General features: G+C 53.4%; 1 protein-coding gene across 2 annotated transcripts; it reads left to right on the top strand.

Annotated features, from left to right (window-relative positions):
- Positions 1–2,442: 2,442 nt before the first annotated feature.
- On the top strand, positions 2,443–15,347 carry LOC128721773 (protein obstructor-E). 2 transcript variants are annotated; one of them, XM_053815565.1, is made up of 5 exons: positions 2,443–2,773; positions 11,187–11,396; positions 12,267–12,455; positions 12,552–12,762; positions 15,211–15,347. In XM_053815565.1, the coding sequence occupies exons 1-5, from the start codon at positions 2,731–2,733 to the stop codon at positions 15,263–15,265; spliced, it is 708 nt and encodes a 235-aa protein (XP_053671540.1). In that variant the 5' UTR covers positions 2,443–2,730; the 3' UTR covers positions 15,266–15,347. The 2 variants fall into 2 exon arrangements, with proteins under 2 accessions (XP_053671540.1, XP_053671539.1); XM_053815564.1 differs by lacking the exon at positions 15,211–15,347 and adding an exon at positions 13,252–14,703 and having other exon boundaries at positions 2,447–2,773.
- The last annotated feature ends 3,962 nt before the right edge of the window (positions 15,348–19,309 follow it).

Here is a 19,309-nt window from a genome sequence, read left to right as displayed (position 1 = left end):
ACGTCGCATTTCGGACCGAAACGCCCAACCGGGGCTATGTCAACCTTTCGGCCGCATATTTTGGAACGCTGCGCCTTGCGACCGTACGCACCTTGAGGTTGATTATCTAACCGAAACCCGTCGTCATCTCCCAAGCAACCAGGCAACGGCACGCCATCGCAAGCTTCCAGGCACGATCGTCTCGGCGACAACAACGCCACCGCCACCGATGACGACAATGACGACGATGATGATGATGATGGTTCGCAGCTCGTCATCTGATCGATGAAAGTGAAATTTTTCGTCCGCTTCAGCGACCCACCGCCACGGTCCACCCAAAACCCCATTATGTTGCCGCTGCATTATGTCAAACAATGTGAATGAACTTCCCGGCTCGTCGCTTGCTCGAGGCCGGAGACTTCAACGCAGACATCGACCCTCGTGTGCTGCGGTTGGGCTTGTTTTTTTTTTTTGCTTCACTTTTCTTTGCATCCAACCACCCTCGAGTGGCCCATCCATTGGGCAATCCCTCTCCCTCGTTTCCTCATTCTGTCTCACTCACTCTCTCACGCTCTGTATCTCTCTCTCTCTCACTCGCTCCCACCGGGGTAGTGGTTTTGTTGCTGGTGCGCTTTTCCGAGCGGCTCGTTTTGCATAGATTTGATAATTGCGGTCGCGCTCCGGTACCATGGCATGGCATAGGCTTTGAACTTCCTGTCTATCAGCGAGCGCAAGGAGTGACCACCGTCGTGGTGCTCGTGGTGTTTTTTCTCTTTTCTTTCGGTGTTCCAGCTTCCCAAAAGCTCCAGCTTTCGCTGGCGAGCTTTCGATCCATTCCACCAAACCCGCGAAATGGAATGGAAATGGATTTGGGCCCACCATTTGGCCCGCATGTTTGCGCCTCGAACAGAACCGCAGCCACGCTTTCGTTCGGGAAAAGTGCACACCACGTAACGGGAGAAGCTTCAAGGCGAGTGTCCTTGTTGCGTCACACGCTTGGAACAAGGACAGCCCGAAATCGCGTGCACCCTTTTCCTGCGCCCAAGCCACGGCGTGATGTAAATTGTGAATTGATTTCTCCATTTCGGCGCGGAGTTTGAGAAAGTTGCACTACTACGAGCCACCAGTTACTGCAGCGCTCCAGTTTCACGAGCATTATCGTTTATCGCCCGTTCAGCAAACGTGCGCTGGGCGCGTGGCTTTTCGTAATGCGCTCGCGAACTTGATCGCGGCCCAATTATGTGCCAGCATCGATCGGCTCGTGCCACACCGAAATTGGCATTATGATTTCTTCTCCCTTGCAATCGAACCCGCACGCTTCGAATTTGCATTCGGCTCGAAACCCACTCACCTCGCGTGGGGCTGCTGCCGGATTAACGGAACCAAAGCGGGGCGCGCGCGCGTTCGTTAAACGATTTAAATACTCGATCGCCTCACGCTCTCGGTTCGCTTAATTTATGTGATGTAAATGAACCTATCGGGCCGCGTGCGATTCAGTTTCCCGAACCAGGCGTCACCATTGTTTCATAATTTCACACCTTGACTGCGCCCCCGAGAAGGTCGCTCAAGGAAATGATCATCCACCTCCTGCCCGGGTGGAAAATGTATGAAGATCACTTTCCACCGGGCGGAGTGGGTGATGTCGGAAAACGCACCCCGTTTGTTTCAGCTTCACGCGCAATTATGCTCCAGCAAACGATCGTTGAGCGCGCGAGATTCGGTAGCGTAGATCAAGTGGACAGAAAACGCGCATTAAACCATCCTCGGCGGGAGAGAGAGAGAGAGAGAGCAAAAAGTACATAAATCCACCCCATTAAGGCACCCCTAAAGCTTGGATGCTCGCACACTCGGAGGATAATTGGTGCTGCACCGAAAGGGCGATCGGCAGGGCTTTCTACAACGCAGCAAGGCTCGCGCCTTAGAGAGAAAGGAAACACAAAATGCTAACCCTCCACCCGACATTCCCGGGGGCGGCCATCGGTGGGTGTCGAGGGATGTCCCCACCCACCCACCCAACCACCCACCCACCTCCGACGCATACTCCCAGCTCGCTTGCGCGACACATTGCGCGGTACCAGAAGGCCTGCTAACGCAAGCGCGCTCTCCTTCTGTCGGCTGGGGCCGTGTTCGCGATCGCGACCACATAGGGGTGGGCATTCTTTTTCTTTTTCTTTTTTGTTTCAACCACTTCTTTTCGCTGGAGCTGGGTGGTGGGGACTCCACTCCAACGTGCGCCGGTGTTGGTTGCGCCGGGGACGGGCCCAGAGAGCGAGACGGCACGCGCGCAACCGGTCGGTTGGGTGACGGAGACGCCGAAGCAGAACCAGAAAATGGGCTCCTCCACCTACCTGGGGTATAAAAACCGATTGTAAAATGGCCTTTTAATACAGTTTTGTTGGAAGGTTCGCTGCGTACAGGCTGGTTGTGGAACCACCCGGTTATATTAGTTGTTTTTGGGAGCTGCTGGAGCGATTTGCGGTTTTTTTTTTCGGTTGTTCGTTTTGTTGTTGTTGTTGTTGTTGGTTGTTGTTCGGTTCCTTGACGAACGGTGACGTTTGCGAAGTTGCGGCAAGCAAAACGCCGTGAAAGTGAGCCCCAGTGAACTTTGAACGGAGTGCGTGTCCTGCGTGACGCGTGAAGAAAAGTGCCCAAGAAAGCGGATCGTACCGAGGAAACCGAAGCGTATCCTTGTGGTGTATCGAACAATTTCCCCCCTTAGCGGCAGAAAACTCTCGGAAAATCAGTGTCACAATGAAGTATAGCATAGTTTTCGTGGTCGCCCTCTTCGGAGCCGGTACGTACACTCATAATGTGCTTTCAAAGCGCCAACATCCTTTCATCAAGCCATCCCACACTCTGCGATTCGATTCGTTCGTTTTCTGCCTTCCCTATTTCGTTCGTCCTGCGCCAGTTCTCGCTCTTTCCCACCATGGGGCGAGGGTTGTTGCTGTTTTTCTACCAACCCTCCTGGCTGGCTGCTGGTGCGGCTTACTCAACCGCAGCTTCGTGAGTCGCGCGTTTGCGCAACTCGCCCACCGCAAGAATGCGGCTTTCGCTTTCGTTTCACGCCGACCAGCCGTCTGTGGTTGAGCGAAACGGCAAGAGGAAGTCTTACGCCGCCAACGCGCAAACCACCCTCAAACGGGTGCTGTTGCTGCTGCGCGTTCGCTTTCGTTTCGAACTGGTTTTTCCGGGGCGTACGATCTTCGGGGATTTCTAGAAGACTCCAGCACCGGAGTGCCCGTTCGTTCGTTTTTTTTTGGTGCGCGGGTTGCGAGCTCGCTGCCGTTCGTTCGCTCATTCTCGAAATATGAGCCGAGGTCAGCCGGTTTCCAGTGATGGAAATTTATGCATAAATGCCCCCCCATGCTCGAGTTGGCGCTGCTTAAACGCCCGGGGTGTGGCTCCAGCGTTGGCATCCGATCTTGGCGCCCGATCGTTTGTCCCGAGGAGGTGACTTTTGGATCCACCGACACCGACACCGGGTGTCCTTGAGCCTCTCAAACGAGAGCCAAGCAAGAGCAAAGAGGCGCAAAATGTGGAGCGAGAGAGCGATTAAATACCGTTCAGCTTGCGACAGCCTCCCGATCACGAATTGTGCAACGGATCGCATCGATGAGACGCCCGTCATTAGCTGCTCGCTGACGGAATCCATGGCCCGCTGGAGTGGCCCGTTCAGGTCAAGGTCGGTCTGGTCTGGGGGTGAAAATCGACCACCCCTTTGGCGTGCTATCGATCCGCTCGGAGTCGGGGCAGGAAATTGCTCGCCGAAGGACACCCCACACGGCTCACAGGATCAATCACCTTCCGCGTGAGCCGTGCGATGCGTTCAATTACACTAATTACAGCCGGGTGCACCGGTGGAAATGGCCAGCAGGGGTCTTCCATCTTGCCTGCTGCGTCGATGCATAGATTATCCACCCTTTGCTGTGGTTTACGCGAGCAAGGATGCCACTCTGGCAGGCACGCACGAAGGGCGCCTAATTGAATTACACTCGCAAACACCTTGAGAGAGGTTGGGATGGCGAGGTTCGACGTTCGCGTCTGTGAGCTAATTAATCATTGTGCAAGCGTGCAGCGGGATGGGCACGGAACTACGGGAGAGCCCTGGCTAGGACACGCCCAGGAGCAGCCCGTTTTGCGCTTTCCGGGCACGACCTTTGCCGTCACAAATTACGGCGAATCAAAATTTCGCCCCATCGAGTCGAGATGAAATCAGCTCGAATAATGAGATTATCGCGGACTGATTCCGACTTTGGTTGTGCTTCATCTTTTGGCGGTTGTTCGATTTTTTTCCCCCCTTCATTCATTCGTCCACTCACCATCATCAGCCCTCCCCCATGCAGTGCGTATTATCTAACGGACGCACAGGATCGATGACGGGCCGCACGTTAGATAATCGCCCGATTAGTATTCCACCGGCGGAGTCCTGTGCACTTCGCGCTCGGTATTGAAATCGTGTCCACCCTACGCATCCTTCCTCCGATCATCCGTCTCATCTCCATCACAGTAGATGGCCGAAGGCGAGTGACCGCCAGTCGGAATTTACGACGGGGCCACGCCCAAAGTGGGCTGCCTGGATTCCGCTCACGTACCGGGAGTCGTGACGCGTATCCATCACACGGCCTGGCTTCACGCTGCTCGTTACTGGTTGCCAGGGAGGGAGTGGGTTGGTACACACTGAATTTAACAGCAACACACACACACACACACACAAAATATCCCCAAAAGAAAGAACCAGCTCGCATCCCGCAAGAAATTGTGACACGCTCGGCAGAAATGAGACGACGTCATTGCCGGAGTTGTCGGCGTTTTGGTCGAGTCCATTTCCTGCGTGACGAACGCGTGACAGAATTAGTTAATTCCACCCACCCAACCACCCACCGGGTGCAGCCACCCCACTCCCTAGGCACGTTTCCCGCCCTTCCCCAACGAAAACCGGCCGCAATAGTTTTTTTTTCGCCGGTTGACGGTGACATTGAGCAGAAGAGCCACTCGATCGCAGCGAATGGTGTCGCCTTTCGAAATCGATTCCACGCGTGCCGTCCCAAGCGGTAGGCTGACCTTCCAGCGGATGCGGATCCTTTTACCAAGCTCGTTGGGGCCCGCGGATGGATCGAGGAAGAGCAAAAAAAAAAAGGGCGCACTTTCGATTGTGCTCCAGTTTCGTGTCTGCCACGCGGTGCCCTTCGAGCCGATCGAACCGATCGAGTCGGTGAGAGGATCGATCGTGAAAGTGGCACAACCGTGGCGTGCTGCCTTGATCGGCCATCTTGCGAGCGATCGGTGGTAATTGCGTACCGGGCGCTCATCGGCCAGAGACGGGGCCACATAAAGGGACGCTCCCGGTGAACTTGATGTGAGGTGAGAATGTGGAGCAGCCCGGCGAAGCGTCACCCACTGACCTTCATCCTGGATCGGTGGCGGATCCCGAGGGTGGCTCTGGTGGTGTCCATTGGGGGTGGGACAGCTTTCTACCCCCTACGAGAACCACTAATGGAGCTAAATACGACGCAATTGCGACACGAGCTGAACTTGGCCCACACAAGCGATCGAGCTTCCGTCAGCATGCGCGGCTATTCAAATTCCTCGATCGCCTTTCATAACACCAGATCGCGTGTGAGGAGTGTTTGCGATGCTGCCGAAGGTAAACCGGGCCCTCCCTTCCGTTCGAAGAAGGAGTGCAGTGTGCCCTCGCACTGAGATGAGGCCAATCGGAGGCGATCGTCGGTGACATAACGCCGTCGATTGTGTCACCATCGCCGTGCAGCAAAAACCCACACCCGTAGCGAGTTATCGAATCTCCCCGGGACTGGTTTTGGTATCTCCAGCGCCACATTTTCGGCTGGCGCTGGAGGGACCCGAGCTGGCGCTGGTGGTTGCGCAATCGATCGCGAGTTTCGATCGCCTCGATAGCCTCGCAGCCACCGTGTTCGAATTTCGCAATTCATTAGCACGCCACGCGGTCGTGGTGAGAAGGCAATTGCGGAAACAGGAGAAACTCGGTTTTTTTTTTTGGGGGGGCGGGAGATCCTCGCAAGGGCCACTCTCACCCTCATCGGGTCGGGTTGTGCATTCTCGGCGCTTTGCATAGGGCGGCTACTTTCACTTTTTACCACCACCACCACCAGACGTAAGGAGACGCACCAGTGTGCGAGAAAGAGCGACCGGTGAAGAAAGGAAAAATGCCGTGCCTCTGTTTTTTTTGCCCCCCCCCCGGGAGCCGGAACAGTCGAGTAAAATCGCAACTGCACTGACGCGAGATCGATCGATCGCTGGTTCGTTCGCTCGGCGAAAGGTGAACCGGTGCAACGGTGCAACGGTGTCTGCATCATTGTGTCGGCCAGTGCAACGATGCATTTTAATGACGTCCGTGCAGCTGCCACCGAGCGCCAAACCTTGCCTTGCTCGAGGTGAAACCCCCGGGACGCCAGAGATTTATGAACAGCCGAGATCCTGCGACAGCGTGCCATGTTACGGGGTTTTGCTTTCCCGGGTCCCGGCTCAAAGGGGGAGCCCATAACTTCTTGCAGAACATACACACACTCACACACACACACCGTGCCCGGGAGTGGAGTGGGTGGGTTTATTTATGTGTTAATTAAATTCTACTATCCATTAACGCGCGCCCAGCCAACCTTTCGGTGCCAGGTAGGCCGAGCGGGCTTTACACGCGAGCCACTATTCGCTGGCGCTGGCGTTGGTTGTGTTGTGGGTGGATTCGCAAATCGTAAAGCGGCGATTGAAACGTCACCCATAAATTGCCCCCCAGTCCCTTCCGAAACGTTCTTCCACCGTTTGGTAATCAATTCCTGGAACCCGGTCATTCCCGTGCCCGTGGCCCGAAGAGAATGCATCGCCCTAGCGGGCATCGCGCGTGGTTCAGAAGTCACCCCGCGGGCAAAGGTTGTTCGACCTCTCGCTTGGCATCCCGTACACTTTGCCCGTGTGTTTGGCATGTTTCGATGTTGATCCCAAAGATCCGTGTGGCTGTGGAGAAGCAGGAACGCGATTGTGCTCGAGTGCTTGCTGCATAATTAGATTAGGCGCCATTTAACGCTCGCGTGGGAAAAAGCATGTGTACATAAACACAAAAATGGGGCCCTCTCCGCGCCGCGGGAGCGCAACGGTCGCGTTATGACAAAGCTTACTCCCTTTCTTCAACACACACACACACACATGCATACACCCACTCATAAGGACCCCCATTCCGGACGGTGTTCGAGCGAAATCGAATTCTCGTTTATCGAAAACGGTGGCGGAAAACGATTTTTGCCCGTACACCGATGCCACCACATCGCGGCAGCACAATGCAAACAATCGTTTAAAATCCAATCTTCCGGCAACGGGAGGGTGATCCCAACCCACCCACCCACCCACACACGGGCGCACGTCGTTTGGGCTTAGGGCCCAAGCCTGACGGTTTCCGATAATGGCCACCGATTGTGCGCCGCGATTCCGATCGGGCGGTGAAAGATAATAAACGTTTATTGCAAAACCCTGGGTTGCCCGTGCGCTCGGAAAAACGCGCATAAAGGCAGCAACAACAGCTACAAAAAAAAAAAAGAAACAGAAGACATTTCTCCCCGGCCCAACCCAGGCGCGGGTTCGCTTTTCTAAAGGCGTCCTTATTTTTCCGGCAAACTCCAGGCGACCTGTCGGAACGAAGGCTCGCAGGCAATGGTGACTGATTTTTCCAAACGCGCGCCCGTTCGCTTTACGGAAAAACCAGTTTTCGTACGTTACCTCTACAGCGGTGGGTGGGCTATACTAACACAACCAAAGTGCCACCCACCATGCGAGTGCCCTGCGGCTGCTGGCGCGCTCGACTGATAACACGCCGGATAACAATGTAGATAATCAGCCGGGGGGTTTATGTCCCGCGAATGTGTGTGTGTGTGTGTGTTTGTTGCAAAGGAAAGCGAGTCCTTTTTTGGTGCCCAAAAGGGGCTGAAAGATTCAGATTCGCGCGCAGACGAAAGACGCAGGCTGCTTAATTGCGCATTATGTTGCTTCACCGTCTGGAACGGAGAACCGCCGAAAAAGGGTTACGATGCGGAGGGAGATCCAATCGCGGGTTTTGCGGGTGATTTGCCCTCCGGAAGGGTTTGCCCTTCGTGTCTTCGCTATCGCAACGAAGCGTCGGCGGCAAACCTCATTACCGGGTTATTCGTAAGGGTTGTGACTGATGGCTTTGCGGCCAGCTTTGTGTCGTGCCAAACGTGCCAATAGCGCGGTCATGGGCTTTTCACGTCGATAACAGCACCGCCGGGGGAAAGAAAAAGACGTTCAGCCTGCCTTTATGCCTGCGTGCCGATTTTCCCCAATGCCAAACGCGAGCGAGCGAGTGATGCTGCACCGGGCCGAGGGCACGAATCTCCCTTTCGGATTTAGTGCGCCGGATGATTTGGTGAGCCGATTTCACTTTAAAGCCGCAATTAGGCACCCCTTCGGAGCGGGTGCCATTATCCCCCCCCCCCCCCGACCACTGGTTCCGGTGGAACTCCTTCGCTCGGATTCCCGGGGGGGCAATTACCGTAAACCGTTCATGGTCAACGGCCGGGAAGAGCGGTTTCACCTTCACGCGGACTGCACGTGAAAGGGAGCTGCACATGCAAAGTGCTCTAAAGTGCGCGCGGAGAAGCACCTAACGCGAACAAAGCGCAAACGAAATGGAAATCAAAGGCGCCTAATCGTCCTCCTCTTCGTTGGGTCTCGCAGTGTGCGTGTGTCTGTGTCTCACTTGCGCACTCGCGCTGGATGCTGTGAAGTGGCGCTTCGAGTGAGCTTTCGAACTCGAGCAGCCAGTAATGGGCATCGATCGATTGGCAGTTGGGGGTTTTCCCCATCCCATCTGTGCATTTTTTCTTCTCTTCGTCTTCTTTTTCTTCACCATTCACCGCACGCTTCGTTACGGAGTTTTTCCGGAGTGCTCGCTGCTCGAGGCCAGCACGCTTCCGTTTGCGTGGCCAACCGAGCCAGGCTATAAAAAGCTCCACCCGAATAAATGCACCCGCACGTGGTCCATCATCTCACCCACCAAATGTGGGTGTGGTTTTGGGTTCAATAACCCCTGACGACGAACGACTACGCGAGGTCGATGAACTCCGCGCTCGAAGCGGGAAAGCGTGCAATAAGCCCGAAACCGAACCGAAATCGAACCAGAAGCCAAGATGATTTTCGCAACTCACCTGATCGTGGTTCGTGCAAAGGAAGGAAGCGCATCACTTTCGCGCCCACATTCGATGCCATTCTCAGCTGGTGAGATGGAAAGTGGCGGCTCAAATGGAAAACGAAAGCCCCGAGCCTAACGAACCCGGGTGTTGCCCAACATTTGGCACACGTGAGCTTGCGCCAGTCCTCGGCGGGTGATTAACCGCTGGCTGGCTGGCTGGCTGGCTGTGGGTTGGGCTTGACTGTTAAACTAATTAACCGCGGGTGCGAGCGAGCGTGCGCGATTAGGCAACGGATCAGCCAGCACGAGAAGCTGGCCCTAGCCCTCCCATCCGGGAGCTGCTCGTGGGGTGAGATTTTTCGTCGGTGGGGCGTCGGATTGAGCCACAACCATTTCACACCACGCGTTACATCGACGCACATCGTTAGCGGTGTGACCAAAATCGTCACACTGGCCCGAGTGGGAGATGGAGCGAAATATAAATGAAAAAAAAAAAAAAACACCATCACCAAGGGAACGCGGCAACGTGAGCCAAAACCGGCCGATTATTCAACGGCCGCCCTTTGGAAGGGCGCTTTTAATGAGCGACTTTGGGGTCACCCTTGCGCTCGGACTCTAGGGGTTTTTCATCGTGTCGGGGCCATGCGCTCGACAGGGATGGTTCGCGAATGTGTGCGAGATTCGGTCACCGATTGCGTCACCGCCCTGCAATCCTTGCGTGGCCCTTTTCAGAGAGCTTTGATGACGTCCGATCGGATGACAAACGGACCGCCGAACCCGCAGCTCAAGTCCCGGGTGGCGCTTGGTTTGCATAAATTAAAGATCATTTGCGGTGATAAAAATAATGGCAATTACGGTGTAATTATTATCTCGGGGTGAAATTTACGACGACCCACGACGCGCTGATGGGTTGTTGGGGAGATTTATTGAATCCCACCCACCGATCTCGTCCTATCAACGACCTCGAACCTGCACGGGGCCCGTTTTGCGGTGACCGTGTTGTGGTGTTGCTAAATTTCCCACCAAACCGTGCGCTAGCCCGGTTGATTACCGAATCGGTTAAATTTACTGCGCTGCGGCCGAGATTCCTGCCGCCTCCGGAAACACGTGCGCAGGCTCACTCGCGATGGACGAGCCGCGTCCAGAAACCGGTTGACCGGGTTTTTCCGCGCGCTCTTTGTGAATCGAAAGTTTGTGCCGAATTTTAATCTCCGGCTCACCGGATCCGGCGGTCGACGTTTGAAGATGAGTTCATTAATCACAACCCCCGGTGGTGTCCTGGTCGTGTTCCGGTAAAAAGGAAGGCACCGAACTAGAGGCGAAAGATAAAGAAGAGAAGCATTGGCCAAAAAAAAAAACTAAAAGCATCCCAAAAAGGTGTATTTGCCCCGTACGGAAAGATACTCCCGGGCAAGAGTAATGATGGGCGACAGGAGGATGATGGGCAGCTGGCGAAAGGAAAATGCGCCACCAAAGCTGAGCGATGCGAGTTGGGTCCGAGTGACGAAATAAGAAGAAAAAAAACGTTCCAAGAACCAGAAGCAAAAAAGCGACGCCACCCACGCCACCTTCCAAATCCGACAGGTCACAAATCATTCACCTGATCACGGAACCGTACCATTTGCGGTTGACGATGGCATTGCGTCGGGAGCGATCCATCATCCTTGGGGTCCATGGGGCTCGCCTAAGGGCATTTACGCGTGGGCCGGAGGGCTGGCTGTGAAAAATGACACCAATCATCGTGAGCGTGCGGGTTGGTTGTTTCGATGGGGAGTTTGTTTCGGTGTCCGGGTTTTATCACCCACCTAAACCACCTGCACTGTGAGGTTTTGTTGGCAGCTGTGTGGGAGTCGATAACGGCATACCGGGCGAGCAGTTTCCACCGGCGAGATGAGTCCCTGCGTCAGGTCGTGTTCGAAAGCCGCCTCGAAATAGGCGGAAAATTTGTGGGATCGCTTGAGTGGATGGACGGCCTCGTGGACAGCACTAACTAACTCTCGTTCGTTCGTTCGTTCATTCTCTCTTAAAACAGCCGTGGCCCAGGACAGCTTCAAGTGCCCGGATGATTTCGGCTTCTACCCGCATCACAGCTCCTGCGACAAGTACTGGAAGTGTGACAACAACGTGGCCGAGCTGAAGACGTGCGGCAATGGGTTGGCGTTCGATGCGTCCGATTCCAAATACCTGACCGAGAACTGCGACTACCTGCACAACGTCGACTGCGGTGACCGTACCCAGCTAGGTAATTATTACTCATCCAAAAGCGCGCTCGCGCTTCTCAAAATTCATCCTTCCAGCGGCTTTCGGTTCCTTTCGTTTAACAAACGTTCCTGGTTACACACACACACACGCACGCATGTACATGTGCTCGAACGCGAAAGGATCCGCAGGGGGATCCAAACAAAGCGCCCACTATAGCCGGTGTTGACACGTGTGCGCAATTTCAACCGCACGATTAAGCCACCACGGTCGGTCGGGTGTTGTTGCGACAGCTGGAGCCTAGAATGCGGACAGAGCCCGTTCGAAGGGCGAATGTCCTTGCGAGAAATTCGCCAATGCACCCGAGCGACCGGAACGAGCTACTTTCGCTACGAAATAATCTGTTTGCATTGGTCGTTCGTGCGATCGAATGTGATAAATTAAATTTGAAGATTATATTAAATTTTCTCTCCGAACGCGCTCGAGCTTTAGTGCTTCCAGTGCGGCACACTTCGGCGAACTGTGATAATTAGTAATAAATAATTAAACACCTATAAATTCGAACGTTACACCTGTTCGACTCGACAAGCGAGCAAAAACCTGTGGCGTGAGCGATTCTTGGAATTGCAATGAAACCAAATGCGTTTGCAGAGCAACGCTAACGTTGAAAATTTCAAACCACCACAAAGAATCGGGTTTTATGTGTACAAAATGGTTTTGCTGCACGCCGCAATTTTCACGCCACCTAGTGTTGCGAAAAAATTCTTCGAAAAAGCCCACACTTCGAAAACAATTATTCGATGTGTTGCGTGAGGTTTTAAATCGAAATCGATCCAACGTCCCCTGACCCCTTCATGTTTATCGTGCACACGCAAATGAAGCTAATTGTGAACCCGTTTGTGAACGCTTCCAGAACCCCCAATCTCTACTCCCCACTGCGAGCGTCTGTACGGTATCTTCCCGGATGCGGCCAAGTGCGACGTCTTCTGGAACTGCTGGAACGGTGAAGCCTCGCGCTACCAGTGCTCGCCCGGACTGGCCTACGACCGTGATGCTCGCGTCTGCATGTGGGCTGATCAGGTCCCAGAGTGCAAGAACGAAGGTAAGTGATCCTGACGCCAGAGCATACAAGCACGCTTCATTACGGCCGGGATCTAACCCACCCTCTACGATCGGTTCCTTTTCGATTCGCCCGCAGAAGTAGCAAACGGATTCACCTGCCCGGCCGCCGGTGAGATCTCGAATGCTGGTTCGTTCTCGCGACATGCGCACCCGGAGGACTGCCGCAAGTACTACATCTGTCTGGAGGGAGTTGCCCGCGAGTACGGCTGCCCGATCGGAACCGTCTTCAAGATCGGTGACGCCGACGGAACCGGCAACTGCGAGGATCCCGAGGATGTTCCCGGATGGTAAGCGACCGACCCCGAAAACGGTGGCTTGGCTTCATGCTTTGTGCTTTTCATTTGTGATCGTTTGTACCCTTTTTTCCTCTTGGTTTGGCTTTCTTCATAACTTCCCAAACGTGTGCGTATGTTTCGGTGTGTTTGTGTGCTTTTTTAATTATCCTTAAAATTGTCAAGCTGTTTGGGTTACATAAAAACGCCTACTATGATGACTCTCGCTCCGAAGCACCAGCATAGCAGTTTATACTAAAATGTAGTATCAAAAATTTTCACAAACACACTCACACATACACATGCGCGTGCACCCACCCACTTACCCACCCATCCGATCCTTGATGCTCCTCACTCACACGCCAGAAACCAACCGCTCGTAGAGCGCAGCCGTAGGTCCTTTTCCGCCTCACAGCTCACGCATCGCCCCATGCCCCATGTCGAGTGAATAATTCTTACTTCTTTCTTCTAACCGTCATCTAATCTCCCACCTCCCACCAACAGCGAAGATTACTACGGTGATTTGGACTTGAAGAGCATCCGCAAGAGCGAACTCCTTGCCGGGCTAGCCCTCCAGTCCGGTGGTGCGCCCGCCTCCCCCAAAGCTAACGTTAAGTCCAACCGTCCGGCTCCCAAGGACACCAACTAAGTGGAATCAGTGGAAGGGATGGCAGGGAGAGGAAGAGAGGAAGAGAGGAAGAGAGAGAGAGAGAGAGAGAGAGAGTGGTAGGAGAGTCGAGTGTAGGGAACAAAATATGATCGTGACGTATAATGTTAGGGATACCGATAGCGATACAGAACTGAGGGAGTCCGACAGACGAAGCGAGAAAAGGACAGAATGAGTGAAAGAGAGAGAAAGAGAGAGAGAGAGAGCAATAGGAAAGGGAATGCAGGAAAAACGACGTGAAAAAAGGAGAGTTTTGCTCAGTGCTGCAGCGACGGCATGTCCGATGAGACGAAGTGAGAAGAACTTTTAAATTTGGCTACTTAACAAACCCACCCTTAACCTCCGATCGAGGGTAGATGAGCGAAACCGTGTGTGTGTGTGTGTGTGTGTCTGTTTGCTTGTTCTCGCACTGACCAGGAGCAAAGGGAAAACCAAACATAACTATCCTTCGTGAAAAGTCACCCACCATGGCGCTCTCTCTCGCTCTAGCGAGGTTCCGAGGTTCGTCCCGTTCACGGAAAAGGGAAACTCCTCGAAACTGACATGGGATTCCGGAGTGAGGTGGGCAGTTCAGAACACGAGCCCCCCCTGGAAAAGGGTTCCAAACCGGCAGTGATCCGGAACGGACCGACGATCTTTTTGTGCTGCTCCAACTCACGCGCCTCGCACACACACACATTTCGCCTTCACCGCCAGACTCCGGACGTTTTTCTTTGAGTTTGGCTCGTGACGGCTTTGCACCGTGTTTGTGTGGGTGTGTGTGGGTGCATGCATCCTTAGCTCCACTCGTGAAGACACAGGACGCATGGCAGGCAGTGTCTCATTTTAATTTATTTATTGCCAACGCTCGGCGCCCTCGATTGACCGCAGCCCAGCGCTCTGGCGAAGGGTCACCGTAAGGACCTTCAGGCATTTTCTTTGCCGCTTTAATCACTCCGTCAAAAACCGTCAACCGTCGCCGGTTGCGAAGCGGGGTTGGACATGCCGCTCCAAGTCGCGAGCCTTAACGCAAGCTTCCGTTTACCGTTCCATTGTAATGGCCGTCGTAGGAGCCCCGTACTAAAACCACACACGGGGAAACCAAAACCAACCTGCAATGCCTGCGGATGCCGAGTCCTGGCCCCGGGGTCCGGGGCGTGGACCAATCGGCAGGGAGCGTGGGTTGCACCGTCTGTTAGGCAGCCTGCATAGTTAGAGCCGTAAACGATAAAACAAACAAACAAACAAACAAACACAAAATGAAACATTAATAAAAAAATCTTTAAAACCACTTAAACACTCTCCTGCTCTTTATCAAACCACCTTCTTCTTTCTCTGTTCGCATCACTCTGTTCGTTCATGTTCATGGTTTTCTCGGTGGATGTATGTGTGTGTGTGTATGTGTGTGCGCTCGTGTGGGTGGGCGATGTTTTTCACGACATCGAACAATCCCAGCCCTCTCCATTCGGCGCGATTCTCTCTAACTACCACGGTTACTAATGGGTAAGAGACAATTTTCCACGGTTGAGACGGTTGCGATGTGTGGGCTCTAACCTTCATTCCGGTGCCGGTGTCCAAGGCCAACCTCATCTATAACCTTCCGTCCTTTGATGGCACCGGCATCAGCCATTCGTCTCACACCGAAACCAACATTCACCATTCACCATCACCCATCATGACGGGGTTTTTCGATCGGTTGAGTATGAGAGATTTTCCGTTGAATTTTTCGATTTGCCCTTTTTTTGTTGGTCTTGACATGGAGAGAACGCCACACGTCTAATGTTTTACATCTCGTTTTCGAATATTCCCCGTTGCAGCGAGGACTATTACGGTGACCAGGACATCAAGGCCCTCCAGAAGAAAGGCTTCTAATGTTAGTCATTAGCGTAAGCACAATCGAGTGTAAGTTATTGCCGCGCGCCGAGGATTCTTTTAATAAAAAAAAACCCCGTGTACAAAAAACGTAACCGCTGTGTGTTTGCGCGTTCCTACACGAAATGAAACATATCACCGACATGCTTGCCAGGCCCCGTAGGAAGGAATTTCACGAATCCAGATTAAGCAACCCTTCACCGAACCTGCAAAACAGGCCGAATGTGTAAACATTTCTTCCACGACACTTTGACAGTCCCAACGCAACAGCCTGTCAGCACGTAGCAAACAACGCCGCTAGGTTTCGGACGAGCTATCGAACGTGCGGAAAATATGATTCCACCTTTCCCGGGCTTACCGGAAAAGCCACAGTTCCCAAAAACGCACCACCGAGTGGGGGAAGCGCGTGGAAAAATTCAAATCAAGAAGTCATTCGTCGTAACCCAAAGTGCGCCGTACGCTGGGCAGCACTGTTTTTTAAGCAGGTGTTTGTTGTTTTCTTTCATCCCCACGGGCCAAACAAAGAGCAGCTCTACGCGCGCACGCACGCACGCACAAGTTGCGAGCGCCTGGAGCTGGGGAAAATTCCACCCAAAACCGAAAAGCCACGGAGGGTGGCAAAAATCTTATTATTAAATTTCATAAATACATACTTTATTGCCACGGGAACGCGCGGGAAAAACCTGTTGGTTGTTGTGTGGGTGCCGTGCCCGAGGGTTGCTGGTGGCCACTCAGCGAGCAGGCGCATTTTTCACCCAACATTGCCGCGTGTTTATCGGAACCGCAGTTGCGCCAAGTTGGTGGGTTGTCATGGGAAAAACCTTCACCGCAGGACATTCCGACCACGGGTTGGTGCGTGGCCGAAATCGGAGCAGCACGTTGACGGCCCGATGGCGCACGCAAGATGGCAGATAAGCGTGGTGCCCGTGTTCGGAAAACCCGCCAGCCGGAATAATTTGTCCCCGATGACCGATTTGTGGTGTGACCGGCCACGGGGGTCGCGTTTTCCGGGCGTCGATGATTTTGGCGGCGATAAGCCGTCGCGGTCGTAAGCGCACAACCCCTCGTGGCCGTGTGGGGGATTCGTTTATCATAAATCGTAATTGAAATCGTCCCTTTCTTAAACGGTTTATTGACGGCTGGGTGTTGGATTTAAGAAGCTTATCTCATTATGCACGGAGCCACTGTGGGCCACCGGCGGACGTTTGGCTGGGTGGCCGCGGATTTATGGTGCCATTAATCGCCACGCGCCGAATCACCACGCGGGTTTGCGCTCGTGCAGGGCGGGCCTAAAAATAAACAATCGTAAAAGTGCTATACGTTTGACGACCGCGTGGGGATTAATATTTAGGACCCAGGATCGGGTGGGGACATTTGAAGACGTCATCGCTGACAGCTGGCCAGGTTGCTATGATCGGTTTCTCGCGTATTTGAAATGAGTTTGAAAAGCTCTACAGTTCGGCCACGAACAAAGAAACCGAAAATGTTCCAAATGAAGCTTTGCGCTATTCGGAGCTATTTCAATTGCATGACTTAAGTTGAGATTCCAAGTGCTTTTCATTTTCGTTGACGTGTTACGTTTCATTGATTTCTTTCATAATAAGCGGATTCTTGTGACAAGTTTTCAATAGACAAGCCTATAATTGTACCCACACTCTGTTCCAGTCTGCACTGTAATGGAAAAAATAACTAATTTTAAAGACCTTCCTGAGATATTCGGAAACCCTCCACGATAGATAGTTGAGCTAAGCTCGCTAGTAAAAGAGAACATCCATTCCCAATCAAACTAAGCGTCTTTAACACCGCGCTAGTGATAACAAACGATTGCAAATAAATTTCAACGGACTATAATTGACTTCATCCCCACATCCACAACCAAATCGCCTGGACCTTCTCCAGAACCTTTTAGCTCGATAAAGAAGACCGGTTCCATTAATAGACGTCTAATTTGGGTGGGCTACAGGGCAGCAGTCGCTCGCAACCCGAGCGCTTCGGTTCCGCGGATTAATTCTTCGCCAAAAAAGGGGTTGCTTAATGCCACGTCCGAAGCCTAGCAAACATCAGGAAAGGAAAAAATCCCTCCCCCCCTCGAAACCCGACACGGGAAAGCTTCCGCACCCGTCAACCGGCCGTTACGTAGCCACAGAACGGCGTCTGGTTGCGTGTTTCGTAAGCTCTTCCTCACCACCGGAACCGCTCGGAACAGACCGTAAAATTGTCGATTAGAGCGCACACTTACTGGCTTACGGGCTTCGCTTACGGGCGAGTCCCGGGGGTGGCCTAACTGTTGATGGTTTTCCATTTCACTTTTAAGTCCGCCCGGCTGTGGTCCGGGCACGGCCCGGGAAGGGCTATAAAAATCAGTCTCCCGTAATGGCCGGGAAATAAACAAAATGTTCCCGAAAGCCTGCCGTTTCTGCGAAGAGTGATGTCTTTTGCGGGCAACGGATGGACATCATTCGGTTGTGAAGGAAGCGCCTCGAATATAAAACACCGATCCGGAATTACACGTACCGGATCCGAAAACGCGCGCGCGCTCCCGAGAAACGCACCACCCAGACGAAAAGGACCACCGAGACGAAAGGACGCTCGGCTAAGGACGACGCGGGTGGAGCGAAAATGGGCGCCCGAACATTCCGCAACGTGACGTTAGTCAATTAAATCCGCTTGTTCACTGCCTGGCTGCTCGTCCTTTTGGGTGGTTGTGGTCGGAAAGTGTGGAACCATCTGTGCATCCTTTTTTGTCCTTCACGTTTGCCTTTGCACATGCCTCTCACTCACCAGCAGCATCCGCCCTTTTACCGATGGCGCACAGAAAGGACCCCACCCTCGCAAGCAGGGGATGATCGTTTTTGAGCGCGTAGCCAGCGAAGGCAGTCCGTCCCCTTTCCGGTCCGATTCGGCATGTTGCTGGTGATAAACGGACCGAATTGAGGCATAATCATCGTTAATAAACCCCAGCAAATTGTCCTGCTTTTTTATTTTTATTTGCCTCCGTTTCGGATTTCATTCCAACTCATTGCGGGCTAGCTCAGCCGCCTCCCGGGATACGGGCTTGTTTCTTGTTGCCGAAGTTTGCGGATTTTGTGGTCAGCTGCCGGTTGCAGGGGGGAAACCTTTTGTTCGTTGCGATGGCACACACGCCCGTGGTGGGGAAAAGAAAGAGCGAGCGAGCGAGCGAGCGGCTTCCGTTGCCATCGAACACGCCGGTTTAAACGACACGGTGGTGAGTGTCCTTCGAGTGTCCTGCTTTTGTTTCGGTGCGGTCCTTCGAGCTGAATAAATGGCGTCGGCAAACACGGCAACGCAGCGATTCGTGCCTGTTCGGTGCCACGCTTTGGCGCTCGCCCAAGGTATTAAGATTATAATCACTTATAAATATCGACCGTAAAACATAAACGCGAGCAGGCACCCGGGCCTGCCACTGTGGAATCGGCTGATCGTTATCGGCAAGAGGCGTCCGCTATCCCAATCGTTTACCGGGGGGGCTCGGATTTTTATTTCTACTCCCATGCGGGCCGGACAAATCCCCCGGTGGGAGCGCGCGGACCGGCTGATAGGCTTAGGAATGTTATGCTGATGGCTTTAAATGTTTTGCCCACTGCAGCGTCCCTGTCGCGATCGGCACGCACCGATTATTATTAGCCGCAACAGGCGCAACGCTTTATTTGCGATGGCCGTTTGTTGGGGGTTTGTTTTTCCGCTGGTTTTTTTTTCTTTGGCATTCCAAAGGCGCACTAATCCAATAGCAATGGGAAAATAAGATAAAAAAGGCCACTTGTCCAACCACCCCCGCCTCGGTCCCATTACGGAAGAGAGAACCAGATACTGGCCGCGCTGGGAAGCGTTGGGAAAATGGAAAGAAAACTCTTTCCGCCAGCTGGCGTGAGCGCCATCCTAGCGAATTGTGAAGCGAACGCCTGGCTAAAGTGGGCAATAAAAGCGAAATGGGTAATGAAAAAACAAAATACCGACCGCCATTATCCTTGCGGGCCGAGCCGATGACCTCCTGGCCGTTTGTTGTGGGTGGATTGGCGGTGGATG

The sequence above is a fragment of the Anopheles nili genome, chromosome 2 (genome assembly GCF_943737925.1).
Source record: "Anopheles nili chromosome 2, idAnoNiliSN_F5_01, whole genome shotgun sequence".
Taxonomy (NCBI): domain Eukaryota; kingdom Metazoa; phylum Arthropoda; class Insecta; order Diptera; family Culicidae; genus Anopheles; species Anopheles nili.
This window is presented reverse-complemented; position numbering and strand designations above follow the sequence as displayed.